The sequence below is a fragment of the Branchiostoma floridae genome, chromosome 2 (assembly GCF_000003815.2).
Source record: "Branchiostoma floridae strain S238N-H82 chromosome 2, Bfl_VNyyK, whole genome shotgun sequence".
In the NCBI taxonomy this organism is placed as follows: Eukaryota; Metazoa; Chordata; class Leptocardii; order Amphioxiformes; family Branchiostomatidae; genus Branchiostoma; species Branchiostoma floridae.
The window spans coordinates 25,404,650-25,423,276 of NC_049980.1; the positions used below are offsets into that span (position 1 = coordinate 25,404,650).

Genomic DNA, 18,627 nt, shown 5'->3' on the forward strand with positions numbered 1-18,627 from the left:
ACAGCAGCTATAAATACCTACAGATAGAGTACTCTACCAGGTAACAAGTGTGTCAACAGTCTGTTATTGAGGGGGAACTCACTGGTTTCTTACCAACCAAAGGTCTAGGTATTGACCCTGTTCGGTAATTTGAAGCACCTGTATATGTCCTGTACCATTTATGTGAATCTAGGGGGTGATCATTATATCTGGATGTCCTTAAATGGGTTGAAGCTTTAATGAATAGTGCTATACCATTGTCAAAAGTTGTATTTTTGAAATTGATTTTCAAACCATATGTCAAGGATGGCAATATTATGGCTAGACTATGCTGATGACTGGCTATTTACTGGTATACAAGTCAGGAGATTTTGATGTAGATAAGTCCACTGACCATAAGTGTGCCTTATAGTTATACTGTGGTTTGTCCTAGGACATACATATATCCCAGTATTTGATATAGATGCTAAATTGATGCTCTATCACACATCTTCTTGTACTGATACCTTTCTTCAACGTCGACTTCCTGAGGTATTGAACATCTTTCTGGCCTAAGTGGAAAATGTAACCTGACTGATTTGGAGAAACAATGTTGATTGCTGCATTTATGATAATGCACAGTGATGTACACAGACGTAGAACGACCTCTGTACCTGAACGGCATGAAATGTTTTGTAAGAAGAGAATGGTAGTCCTGATTTGTGTAGAGGTGTTCCAGTATTATGTGCCCCTTCGCTGTGTACAAACCTGTCAACCTGTGTTTACTCCTGTCTAGTCAAACAAGCTGTAAAGGGTTATGTGGCTCTCACAGGTGTATGCAGTAAGTAAGATCTTATTCACCCCTGTCTGGTAAACCTACAACATTCCAGTGGACCACAGTACTCTCTCAAGCCCCTGGGCATGTTACATGCAGACAGTATTACATCATGATGATGGAAAATTCCTGGAGGGAAGAGGACTAGAACAGTGAAAAAGGACAAATCTGAACCGCCTTGCATCTTTGGTTCCTGTCTCAACTTCTAAAATGCCTTGTTATCTACAATGCTTGCATTTTTTATCACTATATTTATGCAAAAACAAAAGTTGTGAATCAATGTAATACACCTGAAATGGATAAGTAAAAGTAAGATCAAGCTATTTTTTTTTCTTTTGTGAAATATTACATTGTCAATTAACATTGTCAGTTGTATACATTCCATTACATTAAAAATGATTAAGATGTAACATATCGAGGTAGGATAATAATTAAAGGCATACTACGCAGTTTTTTGCGCTCAAATTTGAAATATTCTAGAATTAAGAAACATCAGATTTACTACTACTTTTTGTCACTTTTTGACACTTTTGTGTCATTATTTCACGTTTGCAACGTAAAGGATTAGCCTACAAACATTCCGCTCTAGGCACCCTGTAACCTTGTGTCCCCCCAAGTTAGACCCTCCAGGTCTTGCTTGCCACCGGTAGGTCCCCCGGGGTGGGGTAATCAGTTAGCACATGCATGGCAGACTGCAGATAAAGAACACAATGGAGATCTTCTTTGGAAACACCTATATCTAATCATTCTAAAATAGCATATAATCATGAACTTATTAGTCTATTTTGTAGGATATCAACAAGCTAAGGTCATATTCCCTTCAAAACTGCAAGAAACCTTGTACAGAAAGCTAGTCTACTGTACTCAGAGGAACTGTGAACTGGCCCCCCACTGGGAAGCCAGGCTGATAAGCAAGAAACAACAACACACAGAGGCAGTAACCAGCCTGTGCCCATCTGTTTCTTGGAAGATCACAATTTTTATACATCATAATGTGGTGCATTGATGTCGCAGCATCTCTCCATGAATATTGGTATGCAATGCTATAGGGTTGATTGAGCTAACAATGTAAAGAAAAAGTAGGAAAAGCTACTTTTTGTTTTGTTCAAAAATCCCGTAGTATGCCTTTAAGGGTTAATGACCCGCCCCGAGGTGTATATGGTGTCATAACGCCTGGTTCTTTGCTATAACCACCGAATAAAACCACCGATGTGAGCGAAGCGAATGAGGTGGTTTTATGAGGTGGTTATAGCAAAGGACCAGGTGTTATGACACCATTTACACCGAGGAACAGGCGGGTCATTAACGTTTTTATCATATAGCCTACCCAAACTTGCAAACTCCTGTATGACGCATAGATCTCTTGGTACTATACGTGTGAATTCCTTTGTCAAATTTCTGAAAATTCACATTTGTTCTTTGGTACATGCATATGTAAGGAGATTACACATTGCATTTTGAAACCAAAAATTTCCACAGAAAATATTCGAAACATTGCAGGCTTTTTAGAACAACAAAACTCATTATCAATGTTAGAAGGAGCCATTCCCCCTTGCAGTCTGTACTTATTCCCTCTGCTCTGGCATATGTTTTGCTCCTTTTTATTGGTCAATGCCTGCATATACCTTACTTTCTTGTGTGTAAGGCTACTTTTGATTGGTCAAAATGAATTGACACCGGCACCGGTGTCGATTTGCATCGACACTGGTGCCGGTGTCAATGCAAATCGACACCGGTGCCGGTGTCGATTCATTCTAACCAATCAGAGGAGCGATACACACCTGCCTGGCCTGAATCTTTGTGTTACGGCGTCATAACCAACGTGGAACGGGGACTTCTGATTGGTCCGCGGGGCCTGGCTATATGATAATAAAGTTTATTGCAAAATTCATGCCAAGTGAACAACGATTAATGATAGTGTACAATTATATAGCAAGAGATGTTAGAAGCGTCGTGCCTACAATGGTGCAACATGTATGTCATGCCCTTTAGATGAAAATAGTGTTGTCACGAGATAAAACAGCTTTACAATGTCAGCGAGGCAGAAGAGCTTGGCACAGTGGCATGGCATGCAGATAACTCCATTTATGTTGATATTTTGGTAGTTGTAGAGAAAATCCTACTAATGCCATCATTGCTTGTGTTACAATCTTTCTTAATGCCCAAAACTCAAAACATCACAACTACAGGATGTTAGTGCTGGATGATCAATGTAAAAGAAAACATATAGTGCACGTACGTACATACATGGCTTTGCCTGGTGAGTGGGTGGGTGGGTGATTTTCTGAATCTACATGTACCTGTCAGGATCGACTCATTGCAAAGTATAAAGTGTTTGATATTATATGAAATACATGTATGTTAAATATCACCAGTCTGTGATCAGCCCTTAGTGAGCACACTACAGTCAGTATTTGGATGTCTTTTCTCTGCTTTCAATGATTGCCATCTGTTATTGGAAAGCTGATCAGTTCAGAACATCCAGTATACATAATATGCTTCATTGCATACAAGAACTGTTGTGTTCCCACGTTTGTGAACGAACTGTAAGGTTGATATAGATCCTGATGAAGTTTTTGCTGACTGGGATTATTTTGATTATTGGAAACTCACCTTTCCAGATGGTATAAGGATGGATGATTTTAAGGTCAAGTAAACAGGCCAAAGGTTAATAGGTAGACACATTATTGAAGCATTTGTTAAGATGAATATCTACTCATACAATACTTGCTGTAGATTTGTCATCAACCACATAGATGTGTCATACGTACAGGAGAAAATTTCTGATTATCTGCATGGCCTCATGTGTGTCAGACCGGATTTTGACAAATACCTATACCAACAGGATTAGCTCCAGGTCAGTATGTGGCCTCAGGTAGTATCTCACGTCCCTAACCCAGTTTCCTGACAACCCTTATTTATTTGGCTGACCAACTGTTTGTATGTAAGCTGAGGTTAACCTTTGGTAAATAATTAAGGCGGATTGTTGAAGCTATTTCAACTTTTCAGAAGTTCAGACAATGATGCTGTTGTTTCTTTTATTGATATTACCATCATATGCACCAGTGGAAGAGCAAAGAAGGGTTATATTAATATGTATATCACCATTTATAAGAACTAATAGAAGAGTGACTTTTACAAAGTTGAAACCACTCATAACTAACTTAAATTAAACATGGTAGCTGAACTCAAGATTCCTACGATTTGTCACAAAAACACTCCCATATTGCAAGTTAAATGATGAACCATTTCCAGGTAATTAACATACCCGTGTAGGTAGGTAGGTGCTAGATCATGTACCGCACATTATGTTGTCCATTTCTGTTGTCAGCCGGAATATTGGCATCCAGACAGACCTAATACATATACTCATGGACTTAACCAAAGCTTTTGACAAAGTGGTCCACTGCAGGCCCCTACATGTACACAAGCAGCATTCCTATAGTGTTTAAGGATGATTTAGTTGTCTGGGTCCAGAACTTCCTGTCAGGCAGGTCTGTGCGACTTGTGTGCTGACTATGCCCCTATAAATTAGTGTAATCTCTTGTGTGCCCCAGGGCAAGGTGTTGGGACCCTTCACATTGCTTGCCTGCCTGCCTGAAAATGTGTTGTTTATCCGAGGGCAAGGCTAACCCCATCAGTTCACTCGTGTGTTGATTTGCAGTATATTTCTTTCCTTCCTGATTGCACAATGCTTGGACCCATTCACTTATAACATGTATCCTACTAGCCATGTGTCAGTAAAGTAGTTCTCAGTAAAAGGAGCTATGCAGGAAGACTCATAGGAAGTAAGAATTCATAGTTAGCAAATGCACCATCCCCCATATCTTATACCCAGCCATGCTTGCAAATGTCTCTTCCAATAGACCACTATTCAAGACCTTACCTAGTTTGGCTATCGTTTGTAAGCTGCACAACTCCCAGATGTATTGTTTTGGAATACTTCAGAGCCAAAATTAGCTGGACAGAAATAATCCTGTGTCCTTCCCTCCAGTGACTTCGTCATCCAGAGTTTGGTTCCTGCTGTTGTATGTGACCCCGGTGTTTGGAGGTCACCAGCTAGCATGCCAGTATGAAAGGCCTCTTGGTTCCACCTGTTGTCCCAGGAAACATACATCGGTTTTCATACCAAAGTACAAATCAAAGTTTGTTTGCACCTAAACAATTGTGCCTGTTGAAAGCTGGGCTTCTGACTTCTTGCGTCAGAGAAGATTTGTACGGGTAACGTGCTATAGAACACGAGATGTAACTGGTGTTTGGAAATCTGACCTTGATCCAATAAGCATCATGAACACAGTGTATGGTCAAAACAGACAATGCCTGTGAAAATTGAATTCAACAGTGGGAATTGTTAAGTAGATTAAACAATCAGCATTTCTAAGGTAAATCAAATCTAAACTCTACCCATGAAGAAGATGTCATGTCACTAGGAAGTCTAAAGATTCTGGTGTTTGAAACTTTAGAGTTTAACATACAAATGTACATATACATATGTATAGAGGTATGTATTCAACCAATTCATGTAGATGAACAGGTTCTTTCTTTGTGGAATATTTCGACAGTATGATCATCATGACAGTCCAACTTATTTTTCATCTTCTGCCTACAGGATGGAATTGCGGCTCTTGTCACAGACTGTAATTTTCCTGCCCTGCGGAAGAACAAGAACGTGGACAATTTCCTGACCAGATGTAAGTATCATGACCTTGGTTTTGCTTTTTAGCGTGTGTACAGAATCTGTCACATTTTCCAACTATTTCAATTCACCATTTTAACTTTGATAGCTGTTGACAGAAAACATTTTAATTTTGACAGCTGTTGACAGAAAACTTAAATGTCCATGATCAGTTGTTCAAAATTGTTAGGATTTGTGTGCATTGTACCTTTACGTTTGCATTCATTCTTTGTCTGATACAAATCCTCATTATAGAATGCCACTAATCTTGTGGACATTTTCTCTCTAGATGAAAAATGGGTTGAATTTATCGAAGAGAACCGGCTTAAGGCCGAGGACTTTGACATGATCAAGGTCATTGGAAGAGGAGCCTTTGGTGAAGTTCAACTGGTAAGTCTCAGTCTACCATCAAGAAATATACTAACTTCAGTCTATGACAAGATGCATGTTACTCTACATTCACCTGCCTTGGAATGTAGAAGGGGATGTGTCTTAGATAACAGACTTGCTTGCTGGATTTGATGACACACACAAGCTCATCTGGGTGCAGATCTAGATCTGGGTACCTTGGAAGGTCATCAACCAGTGCAGGTCACACCAGAGCACACCACATTACACTCAAACAGTTCTTTAGCAATATAACAAGTCACAAAGGAAAAGGACCAAGTTTCAAATTTAAAGAAAAATAGAACAGTAGCGAATTTTATTTCTTTTGAACACTGAACTAAATTTTTAACATTTATATTGGATTCCCTGTCATACGAGTATGTTGCAGATTGCACATGCAGTGCAGATAAAGTAGGTTGAGTTGATTTGTTGGAGCCGCTGTCACAAGTTGTGATGAGTTGAGCAAAACAGAGGGCTCGCACGTGTCCCCTCTAATATTGTTCCCTGTCATTCAGACTGGAATGCCCTACTGGGGCACTGGGGCTCAGTTATGTTTGGCATCCAAATATCACAGCCTAGTTGGAAGTGCCGAAATGGCCCACATGTAAGCTGATTCAGGCTAGATGTAACATGTACCCACGTTTGGGACATCTTTACAAACTGACTGACAGAAGTTTGGAGTAAAAAGAACAAAAAAACAACACTCATATGTACAGCTGAATAAATGTACTATTAACTTGGTCCAAAGAAAAGCCAAATCTTTAAAAATAGTTTGAAAGGTTACATATTACTTTTATTAGACTCACTAGCATCCATTTTAACCATAGAATGCTGAGCAAAAAATTGGAATCAGAAAACAGGTCTATTCAACTGCTGTCTTTCTGGTAATAAGTATTGCCCCAGCTGACCAGAATGCTGTGATAATGAGTCCACTGAGAGGCTGCATGTTGCTTGAGTAGAACGTTTGAGTTTTATGAGAGTAGTGCGTGTAAGAACCCTGCCCAGGGCACGCTGGATCAAGGTCAGTACTGTAACTGGCAAGGGAAGCTGCTGTGGTAGGGGTGGCCTGGCCCTGCTGACCCAGTCACAGCGCACACGCCCAGCAAACACCCTCACCATGTATGTTAGACATCCCCACTTTGTGTATGGAAGGGAAGGGTGGCCAAATGAAGGAGAATTCGCAGTGTAAACAAGCTCTGTTTTGGTGGTTCGGCCCCATAACACGTCATTTGTCTAAACTGAAAGTAATGCCCAGGCATCTTCTTGACTGAGGAGACTCGGTGTTGGGAGACAGGGTCGATTCCGCAGCTCACGTAGCAGACATAACCATAAGCGTTCCCGGCTCGTCGGGTCAGCTGATCCCACACCAGCTGCACACATCAATCAGCAGTGTGCTTTCAAACCTCTCCATGTAGTTTGGCTTGTACGTCAATCTCTGCAGATCACTGAAGGATTGATGTCACTGTCTCGAAAATACAGCTGATGTACTGTACATTTCTGGTAGCCAACAACAGCAATCATATTACACAAAAATGTAAATACTGCTCTGAGGTGTGATTCATTCATTGATTCATTGATTCATTCATTGAGTCATTCATTCATTCATTCATTCATTCATACATTCATTCATCCATCCATCCATTCATACATTCATTCATTCATCCATTCGTCCATCATATGCCTAATGCATTAGTGAAGTCTGGTGTTGGACACATGCACCTGTCTGTCCAAGATGTAACATTATAGTAGCTGACAATGGTTTGGCACTATGGCATAGGTAATTCAATTCCAAATGTAACAACATCCCAGTCATGCGATGATAGCATGTCATGGTTAGTTGGAGGAGTAAAATTTTACCTGTTCAGAAAAAAATTCTGTGTGAGAAATGGTCTCAGTCCTGTTAAGTACCCCTTTCCAAAGTTGTTGTCACTGTTGAAATATGGTAAATACAGGTCATTTTGTGCAGTGGAGTGTGTAATTTGTCTGACATGATAAGAGTTGAACAACTGAGACTAAGAAGTGACACGCATTAAGAAATGTGCCTTTCAATATAATTCTACAGTACAAGAAAATGTGGCTTATTTTCCTTGTGAATGTCAAATAGCAAATCCATTTCTCCCTTTTACTAGACAGTGATAAGTTTGCAGGCAGTGTCAGGTATAACATTAGTCTAATCCCTGCCAATTGATCCATAATGCCCACCTTGGTCTAACTACATGTGTGCCTAAATTGAGACCCTGGCACATTGCCAAGATGGAATCTGTGTTCCACTGTTGTAATTGAAGTCACTTAACTAGCCCACCAGGTATGCTAAGCTGTGTCTTTAATGTCAAAATCACTGGTGTCTGTTTGTAATGTTTGTAACTTTGTTATTGTTGCAGGTGTGTACACACACATGTTGTTGTCAGTTGTGTTTCTAAAAATGGACCTTGTAAATGAAAGAGATAATTACTGTAATGCAGGGGCACAAAAGTTACAGCCAGAAATAGAAAGAAAATTGTTCCTATGACTGAGTATGTGGGCCGCGTCTTCTAAACGTGACAACATTTGGTCCAAGAAATTGTCGTTTTAATTATCCTAACAATGCCTCAGAACATATCCTTTATTTTTCTGATACAAGTTGTTTGTGTCTATGATGGTAACTATGGTTGCTTTCTTGAGAAATACAATGTTTGAATTGGATGTAGGAGGGAAATAGCAAAGAAGTTTTTAAAACATGCACAAGTACAGCAGATGTCACAAGACTTTACACCACATTGTTTCAGTTACTAATATGGCAGCACCTCTTGTCTTACAGGTCCGACACAAGAAGACACAGAAGGTGTACGCCATGAAGTTGCTGAGTAAGTTTGAGATGATCAAGCGGTCGGAGTCAGCCTTCTTCTGGGAGGAGAGAGATATTATGGCACATGCCAACAGTGAGTGGATAGTGCAGGTATGCTTCCTTTTACTTCCTTTTCCTCAGTTGTGTCAGCAATGTTAGTCATGTCTAGTTTCATGACTAGAGGTAATGTGATATACACATACATGTATATATTAAACACTATGAAATGGACTTTTTGGGCAGGGACCATGAAATGTAGAGTTTGCCATTTAAAATCAAACAACTTTAAACATCAAAACTATGTCTGCCTTGACCTTTTCACCCTTTGTTGTCTTTTGTCAAGATCTACAGTAACTGTTACTAGTGATAGAGTAGCTGTAGTGAAGTGGAAGACCTTAGGTGAACTATGGCAGTTTTCCAGTAGCTAGCGGTGCAAGGCCAAGGCTCTCCTTTTATCAGCCAAGCACACCAGATCATCCCCTCTCTTCTCGATAAAATGTGTTTGTTTTTTATGTGCAGAGGTTTATGTTAGTACATAGGTCAAGTTCCCTTGATGGTGACAATATGCAGCGCTCGAAATACCCACTTGCACACTTGGAAATGCAACCACATTTTGCTTGGCACAAATTAATTGTTAACTGTGCAACCTGAAATTTTGCTCTTGAAATACCTCTTTCCCCCCACCTACATGCATAAGCTTGTGTATTTATCTCTTGATACAAGATTGTGTATTTAAATTTATCTTTTGATAAGGAAAACCATAAGCAGTTACATGTAACTGGAAGAAAAGACAGTGGATAAGTAGCTGATTTGAAGAAAGTACAAATGTAATAACTTGGAAGTGGGACAACCTGAAATGTAGATGGCCTTTGACTCAGGCTGCCGCCTTGGCAACCTGGCTGAAAAAAAGTATTCCAAGCACTGATGTGTTTGCTGCCGCCCTCCCCCAGCTGCACTATGCCTTCCAAGACCCGAAGTACCTGTACATGGTGATGGAGTACATGCCGGGAGGGGACCTGGTCAACCTGATGAGTAACTATGACGTGCCGGAGAAGTGGGCCAAGTTCTACTGTGCAGAGGTGGTGCTGGCTCTGCACGCCATCCACTCCATGGGGTTTGTGCACAGGTGGGTTCAGATGCTTATCCTATGCAAATGCCAGGGAAACCAGAGAAATGGTAATATTATTCATATCCTAAAAAAATTACAGAAAATATGTTACTTAAGTAATGAGTTTCTTTATTTACATGACCAATATATAAAAAACCTTGTTGTCGTGTCGTGTCGTTCTGTTTTTTGTCCATCAATTGTTGTCCTCTATATCTTATTGCTACTATATAGATTGGTTACAAAATGTGTACATTACATCTGTCAATGAGGTTATACTATAGCTACATTGCTATGTTTGAAAATGACAGCTGAAAGAATCTACAAATGAATTTTCATTATTTTTGGTATACTGTTATGTGTTGGCTGTCACTCCCTAATACAATTGTGTATCGTATGTAGATTGGGTTTTGGGTTTCTTGGTTTCCGCCTTACAAGTACTGATGAATTGTTGTACCTGTCTTTCAGGGATGTCAAGCCAGACAACATGCTGTTAGATGCCAGGGGTCACCTGAAGCTGGCTGACTTCGGCACCTGTATGAAGATGGATGATGTCAGTTATTCTCATTGTTAACAATTCAGCCATATTTGTGTAGCATTTTCTAGAAATATATTGTGGCAAATAATAAAATATACACATATATCAAAACTTGCATTTCTAACTTTTCTAGCTTCTTCAATCCTTACTGTATGTCTTAAGATTATCATAGTAGATATTCAGATGGCTTCCAACAGCATGTTTCTACTGTTGAAAATACATATTCATGGTTGGTAGATAAATATGTCTTGTTTAAAACCATGCAAGTTGCACAACTTTGTTGTTCTGTAACATAATACACTGGAATCTGCTTGTCGACCATGACACAGTACATGTAGTTAGTGATAAAGTATGCCCCTCCTATACAGAATGGTATGGTGCGGTCAGACACAGCGGTGGGGACTCCAGACTACATCTCCCCAGAGGTGCTGAAGTCTCAGGGTGGGGACGGGTACTACGGCAGGGAGTGTGACTGGTGGTCCGTCGGAGTCTTCCTCTATGAAATGCTAGTTGGTAAGTTCCATACATCACACTCAAAGAGCTAAAAGTACCATATTATAGTCTAGATAACTAGTTTTGAATGGTTTCATGACACATTGATACTATTTCAGACAGTTCTCATGACAAACCTTTTTTTTAGCAGCAAGTGATATTTGTTTTTATTCACAAGCTTTGATTATTTGTTTTTTCGCTCATCATTTGTCATCATTACATTTCTATTTTCCTCTATTTAAAATGCCTATTGCACAACAGTGAAGGTTTAGATCTGACATGAACTTTAATGCTCAGCCACAAGCGGATGCTGCTGCTGCTGATGATTATACAACATCTAACAAAATGCTGTAGTATGTCAGTTTTCATTCAGTCAGACAGCGTTCTAATAATTGTTTGAACTCAACATAATTGTTCTTTCCTCCGCCTGTCCAGGTGACACGCCATTCTATGCAGACTCCCTGGTAGGGACGTATGGCAAGATCATGGACCACAAGAACTCCCTGGGCTTCCCCGACGATGTGGAGATGTCCAAAGAAGCCAAGAACCTCATCTGTGCCTTTTTATCTGACAGGTACATTCATGTCTACAAGTCACGTTTACTGAACTTAGGTTGCGCCAAATAGCAATGATAATCATCACTCATGAAAGTGGATATGATTTTAGAAATGGTCATATGTTTCAGATGACATCCTTTACCTTTTGTCAGTGACACTTGAGTTAATTATGTTAGAATTCACTGTAATGTAACACTAGGCTTAGTTACATGTCTCAGGAAATCTGATGAAGTGAAAAAAGAGGATGTTTTCTTTTGTATCGATTGTTTATTTGTTTTTCTGCTGTTTCCGCCAGATCTGTCCGACTGGGCAGGAATGGTGTGGAGGAGATCAGACGACATCCGTTCTTCCAGAATGACCAGTGGACCTGGGAGACCATCCGGGACAGTAAGTCAGGAGCTTACTCCTAGTAACATGTTTCCTATAGGAAATATGTTTCAGCTTGTTTGTTGTGAGGATTTCTAAAAGTTGCAGGTTTAATGCCAATCCTCTTCAATACTAGACCACTGTTTCTGCATTATATAATTTATAGCAAGTCATGTCGATAGAACTAATGATTTTGTAGCAAATAAACTTGTTTGGCAGCTTATGTTCCTAGTTTGGTATTCCTGTTTGACTTTGAGGTACAGATACTGAGATAGATGTGATCCTTGTTTCTGATACAGGATGTTTTCATGTAATTTAGAACCAGTAAGGTTCAAAGTGTGAAGTAATTATACAACTTGTGTTATGTTAAGTTAACCTATGTACAATGGGAAGCTCCATTGTAGTACAATTTCTAGACCAAGCTTCTGTGCCAATGATCATGTAACAGAACATGAAGTACAGTGGGTATCTACAAGCCTGTATATTCTGTACACATACAAAGCAGGGAGTGCTGTTAGTGGTATGTTGTGAGCAGGTGGAGACAGATACAGCTTATACCCTGCTCTCAGTATGCTGTAGTATCAGGTGTCTTTAGATTGGGGTCAGTGAGTGCAAGAAGGCTGATTTGGGGGTTTCAGGTTGGTATATAGGTGATTACAGTGTTGTTGGTTGATCATACCACACAAACAGTGGGAATGGTTTGTTTCCAGTTGCTTTAGCTGGGTCAGCTGTATAGGATTACTGGGAGATTAGATCACTGGAAGGTTCACATCCAAGCTCCTACAAATCCTGTAGGAAATTCAGATCAGCAGTCTTGGAATTGCAATATAGAAATAAAAGAGTATAAGTACTATACTGTACTATATAGTAGAAATCAAAATGTACAAGAAATGTGGAAGGAACATGCACTGGTATACAGTACATATCTCACCAACTACAACAGCTGCCTCCTTCATATTAGAGAAGAATACTGATTCTCTCTGTTAATGGTCTTTTTTGGACATCCTTCATCCTTGTCATTCTTTTAACAATTACCCTTTATGTCTTTATCTTACTTATTCTTCCCTATTCTCTTGTCTCTACTCTTCTGTACCTCAGTTGAAGCTCCCTTTATTCCTGAGCTTGAGAGCGACATAGATGCCAGATATTTTGAAGATCCAGATGCAGGTCTTTACTCTTTTAATCCCTTTCACCTCTTTGTATTCTCCATTTATACTTTTGCTTTTCTCCCTTTTCAATATTCAACATTCTGTGATATTCTTGACATAGTATGTGGAATTTATCTCTGTACCATTATACCTTGATCACAGTTAACTTACTCACTTAGATACGTTCATGAAATGCCACTGGGTCAGGATTTTTTTTTCAGTTTTCAAATTGTATGTTAAAAAACACTTTTGGTAGCATGCCTTTTGTGTTGTCCACACTGCACACTTGAATCTGAGTTAATGCTTGTATTTCCTTATGAATCTCATTCTGATTCTGATGCTAGTATTGCCATCTATATGCACATGGAGCCACTTGGCAAAGGAACAAGCAAACTTTGAATATTCATCTAGAAACTCAAAATTCATAAGAATCTCACCGTCAAGTTACTGTTTGAATTGTTTGAATGAGTAATGTAAGTGCCGGGGAATCACTGGCTTCACTGCAAGTGCAAGTCATTTGCACAAGTATTATTTTATTTTACTACAATCACCTGAGTTTTGCTAACAGCACCTTGCACTCTATACTGCACCCTCCCTCTGTTCCTGCCCCCCACCCCACCTGGCTTGTGTTGCCATGGTAACCACACAGTGTACACTTGCACAGGGGAGGTGTGCTACCCCCCAGGGTCCTCCTGGTCCATCAACGCTGAACCCAGACACAGCACCTCTGACAGCTACTACGACACTGACGAAGGTTCTTCCACTTGTCTTAGACAAAATCTCTTTTTGTCTGTCTGTCTGTCTGTCTCTTTGCCTTATGTGTCACTTTTGTTTCACTGTCAGCTCATCATGTACAAGGGTGCATAAGAAGTGAGTGAACTGAAGGAAAAATGAATAGATAAATGTGCCATGATTGCCATCTCCTAACTATTTTCTCTGTTGCATGCCCTTTTTGCACACTCTTTTGACACTGGTACACTGGTTTGTGCTCATTATAGAATCTTCATATACTTACAAGACTAGAATCTAGTTCTTCATTGTTTTGTAACTTATGTTAACTTTTCAGTCCATGAGATCCTAAAATTTAAACACATGAGAATGCACTGCATTACTTCATTTCATCCTCTTCCTTTGCATGTACTGTTGCATGTTTGGTAAGCACCAGGGTCTACCTGTGTTTACTTGTTCACACAGTGGAGGATTTGGGGATCAACTCTCCTCCCTTTAAAAGTGACCAAGACATTTCAGTGTATGAGGAGGAATGTCCTGCCTTCCAAGAAGGTTCACACTACATATTCCATTTCATCTTGTCTTTCTTTACTCACTTTTGTCTGTCTTTAGTCCATTATATCTTTCTTTCAGTTCTGTTTCTGCCAAAGCTATTGAGATTTTTACAATTCCTTCCAAATTCAGATTGTAGTTTTAATGAACAGCACATTCATCACTCTATTCGTATACATGTGGCAGGCAATTCACGGCTGTGCAATTCCACAAACTGTTTATTACTGCCTGTCATTTATTTTCTAGTACATGTATCTCTCCAATTTGTTTAAGAAACACTCAATATATCAGCATTTGTCTTAAAGTGACATTGCCTGCCATAAATGATTAAAGTGTTAATGCATGTCCCATTAGTTTGTTTCTATCTTACTTCTTTTTTCTTGAAATGTGCATGTTCTGTTTTCTGTCTTTCTGAGACTTTCTCTCTGTCTCCCCCATCCCTGATAGGTGACAGGTCCTATACCAGAAGTTCCAAAGCTAGCAGTAGTGGTTTCTCTGAAGGTTTCCCTCATAGTTAATAACCTTCCCTTGATTTGCTTGCTTTTCTATAAGCTTCTGATTTTCTCTCCTTTATGTTTGCTTAAAAGGCAGAGTTTTGTAACATGTAAGGATGTCCCCATAATCTGGAACTCAAACCAATCTGAATCCAAATACATGTAGAAAATGAAAAATGCTGTGTTTCCAGTTATGTTGTACAAGTACATGTATGAAAGAGCTTTGAAAATATTTTGTTAATGCAATTCTAGAAATTTCATGAAAGTTTAGTTTACACATCCTTGCTATATACACAACTCTGTAAATTTGCCCTTCCTTTGCTGTCTTTCCTTCCTGTCATGTTGCTCTCTCCTATGCTTTAAGTTTTAGTGCCTTGTGTGTAGTTCCAACATTTCTCTCTCTGGGTTGACAGGGACCCAGGCATCTGATGCCTCCTCCGGCTTCCCTGGCAAACGCAGGCAGGGCTTGCTTCGGAAGGTTTTCAGAGGTTGTCATGTTTACCCTCCCCTTTTGTCATGTCTTTACATTTTCACAACATTCAAGTCCTCATTTTCAACATGTCATAGTTTGTCGTATATGTGCAATGTAGCCTCAACTTTCCATATCCTATAACTCCATGTTCTTGATTTTCTTTTGATTTTTCTTGATTTTCCCTTTCTGTCAAAGGTCTTTGTGTATAACCATACAATAGCTTTGGCATTTGTTTTCCGTACTTGCACTTCTATTTTTGAGCTTTTCTGTCCTATTTCCCCCACGTCAGATCTCCTGTCACCTCCTGCACCACACCAACCACCACACTCTCACAGCTGCCCACTTGTGGAGTACATGCGCTCAGAAGGTTCATGATATCCACTCTCATTTCTCTCGTATCCTGCTTTTGCATCTTACAACATCAGTGCACAATTGCATCAAGTGCTTCTTTGTGTTTTTTTACTGTTCCTTTGACCTGATAAGCCAATGTCTAGCTTCTTTTTATCACTTAACAAAAAAAAATGGGGATCAAAAAGTAGTTGGTGATAAAATCATAACATTTGGGGATAGCCTGATCAGATTATGTCATACTCTGACATATTATATGAAAAAGACCTTAGTTTATACGTTCACCTTTAGAAGCATTGTGTCCCATTGAATTGGCAACATTGTCAAGACTGGACCTTGGTGAACATCGTCCATTAGGACAGTTTTTATGGTACAGTACTGGTCCACTGTACCATGAACTCCTACCGTCCATTCATCTCCCATGTAACCTTACATTAACTGCTGTTGCACTGCAGTCGCCTCGCCCAGTTCTGACACTCCTGACCGCCGCAATACCATAGGTGACATCCCTGCTTCCAGCGGCTCCGAAGGTCTTTGTCACCACCAGCTTCTGCCTTTCTCTGCGTTACATGCCATTAGTTTCCAAACTGTCGTAACAACAGATTTGCATCTTTTTTTTTTTTCATCTTGCCATACTACTGACATGTGGTAACAAAATGCTGCATAGATTTGCTTTCGTCATGTTTTTTCTGCTTTACAAATCAATTCCTCCTTCTTGCTGTAATATTTCTTGCTCTCACTGTTCCTTTGCTTTTCTCACCCATAAGATGAAGGGTCCAACTCCAGCCTAAGTTTGAGCCATGGGGACTTATCTGTTGATGAAGGTTTTTTTTCTTACATTCTTAAACATCATTCTGATGCAGATTCTTACATCCTTGCCTTTGCATCTGTGCTACATTTTCCTTGCTGTTTTGTTTTATTATCCAACTGCATGATCCTTTTCTGTTTCTGACTTAGATCTGCTGTACTTTGCAATGTTTCTCATCTTTACTTTTATTCTGCCTCTGGTCATCTTTCATTCCAAGACCCAGATGCCACCCCTGTACCCTCCCCAACCAAAGTGGTACAGCCCATGCCATTTGCAGAAGTGTTACCAGGAGCAGAAGATAAAGAAAAGAAAACTGAGGAGGGGGAGGAGGAAGGGGTAGATGGAGAAGGTACAATGTTGATGAGGACAGCATGTAAGGTTAAGGATGAAATGTTTTCCATGGTTATTACCGGGGTAAGACCTCTGTATCACCTGTGAAGTTACTGAACTCAACTCTGTGATACTGGGAACTTTGATGATGTCTATGTATTAAGTGGATTAAGAAAGGAAGAGTGTAAGCTTGATTAGCATGGTTGTCAGTTGACCCAAACTTTTGTGTCAAACAGTCTGATGCACACTGTATGCAGCTGCATGGAGATTGAGCTTGTTGCCTTTTATTAACAATGTCAGCATCATTATCCACAGATCAACTTCCACCAGTGTCTTCCAGATGGTGAGGTTTAGGAGGTAAAATGGAACTTCCTCATCAAACACCTTGTTTTCCCCTCGCAGCTGTTCCGCCTGTTGTCCCAGAGCTGAGGGGGGATGACGACACCAGTAACTTTGACGATATCGAGGACGACAAAGGGGAGGATGAGACCTTCCCCACGCCAAAAATCTTCGCTGGCAACCACTTGCCTTTCATCGGTTTTACATTTATTAAGGATAGTCCGTAAGTTCTACATATACATGTGTACACAATGTGCTGTCTTCTTATGAAATAGAAACTTGTAGCAACTCTGCATCTGTAACTTAGTATGGAAGAAAATCATGCATTCGTTGATGTTAATTTATTTACTCTGCAATATCTACATATGTAGAATGTGTAGTTGAAAATGTTGGAAATTGTAACATTATTTGTGTCATTTGAACCAAACCGAAGACAAGGATTTTGTTGACTGTGTCTACCTTAGTGAGCTTATAGACTGTTCCCACTTTTAGAAAAAAACATCCCGTCTCAACTTTATAGTCTCCTTTGTAGTGCAATACAACGGTACAACTCGGAATTGTGTGTATAGACTTCCAGTGTAAGAATAGAGTATTTATGCAACATGTCAGTAGATTATCTATGCAAAAGCTTTAAGGTAGCTAGTCACGCAATGTTGATCATTGTACTTCACTCTTCTGGTAACTTTCTTCTTTCTTTCTCCATGCTCTTCTCCTCTCTACCTTGCCATACAGGTGTTACCTATATACCTTGAGTCAGTAAGTCACCTTCCTGACACACTCTTGTTCTTGCATGTTTTGCAAGATGCACAAAAAAGTTGCTTATCATTGTAGCTTTTATATAGAATGTTTCAGTCCCAGAGTTTTACTGCATTGATTCTTATCACAAAGATGTTCATACCTAGAATTTTGCATTTCTTGTATTGCATGCTGACGACATTGCTCCATTCTATGCCATTTAGAACATCTTGCATCTAGTCACCATTCTATCCTATTTGTTTGTTTGAACCTTTGTTTATTCATGAAAGCTCCAATCGGCCTGCAAGTTGCTTTTCATTGATGTTGTGTTATCACTTGTTTCTGATGTAATGTTTTGATGTTTCTTTTACATACTACATGTGTGAAGTTGTTGTATTTCCTTTGTTACAGAGTGTTTCAGGTTGGTTTGAGACCAGACAATCGAATTGAGGAGGTAAGATCCTGAAGTGGGAACTATGTGTTCTATAATATAGGGATAGCATTTCATCAGGCATCCTTTACTCAGGCTAAGTGTGACTGGTAAAATGTGTTTCTTGTGTCATTTCTGCCATTTTCCCCAAGAGCTTATTCATACATGTATAATGCTTTTTCATCAGGCACTCCTTTCCTGATAGCATTTTGTTAGGCATCCAATTTCCTTAATAATATCAAAAGTTTGACTGTTAGAATGCATTTCTTACGTCATTTCGGCCATTTTCCATGTGAACCAATACATGTAGAAGCTTTTTCTCAACTACACATGTATAAACCGGCAGAAGTGTAGAACTGCACATATACACTTGTGGTTAGAGTTATTTATGTTACCGAAACCAAGGCACTAGTGTTTGCTTAGCAAATGCAATATGAAAAGCAAGGATGTTTGTGTTACAACTTGCTTTCGTACCTGTGCAGGTAATAAAATCATCTGTTAGCAA

General features: G+C 39.6%; 1 protein-coding gene across 4 annotated transcripts in view; it reads left to right on the forward strand.

Moving 5' to 3' along the window:
- Positions 1–18,627, forward strand: part of LOC118410101 (rho-associated protein kinase 1-like) — a 55,992-nt gene that overhangs the window by 8,553 nt on the left and 28,812 nt on the right. For all 4 annotated transcript variants that reach the window (XM_035811597.1, XM_035811598.1, XM_035811599.1 and 1 more), the window contains exons 2-21: positions 5,403–5,484; positions 5,758–5,858; positions 8,653–8,790; positions 9,630–9,805; positions 10,253–10,337; positions 10,691–10,835; positions 11,250–11,388; positions 11,667–11,758; positions 12,836–12,904; positions 13,535–13,639; positions 14,080–14,166; positions 14,614–14,679; positions 15,074–15,148; positions 15,422–15,499; positions 15,936–16,010; positions 16,248–16,304; positions 16,506–16,637; positions 17,021–17,180; positions 17,690–17,713; positions 18,104–18,146. In XM_035811597.1, the coding sequence (XP_035667490.1) occupies positions 5,403–5,484; positions 5,758–5,858; positions 8,653–8,790; positions 9,630–9,805; positions 10,253–10,337; positions 10,691–10,835; positions 11,250–11,388; positions 11,667–11,758; positions 12,836–12,904; positions 13,535–13,639; positions 14,080–14,166; positions 14,614–14,679; positions 15,074–15,148; positions 15,422–15,499; positions 15,936–16,010; positions 16,248–16,304; positions 16,506–16,637; positions 17,021–17,180; positions 17,690–17,713; positions 18,104–18,146 (1,929 nt within the window). The remainder of the gene's footprint in view (positions 1–5,402; positions 5,485–5,757; positions 5,859–8,652; positions 8,791–9,629; positions 9,806–10,252; positions 10,338–10,690; positions 10,836–11,249; positions 11,389–11,666; positions 11,759–12,835; positions 12,905–13,534; positions 13,640–14,079; positions 14,167–14,613; positions 14,680–15,073; positions 15,149–15,421; positions 15,500–15,935; positions 16,011–16,247; positions 16,305–16,505; positions 16,638–17,020; positions 17,181–17,689; positions 17,714–18,103; positions 18,147–18,627) is intronic.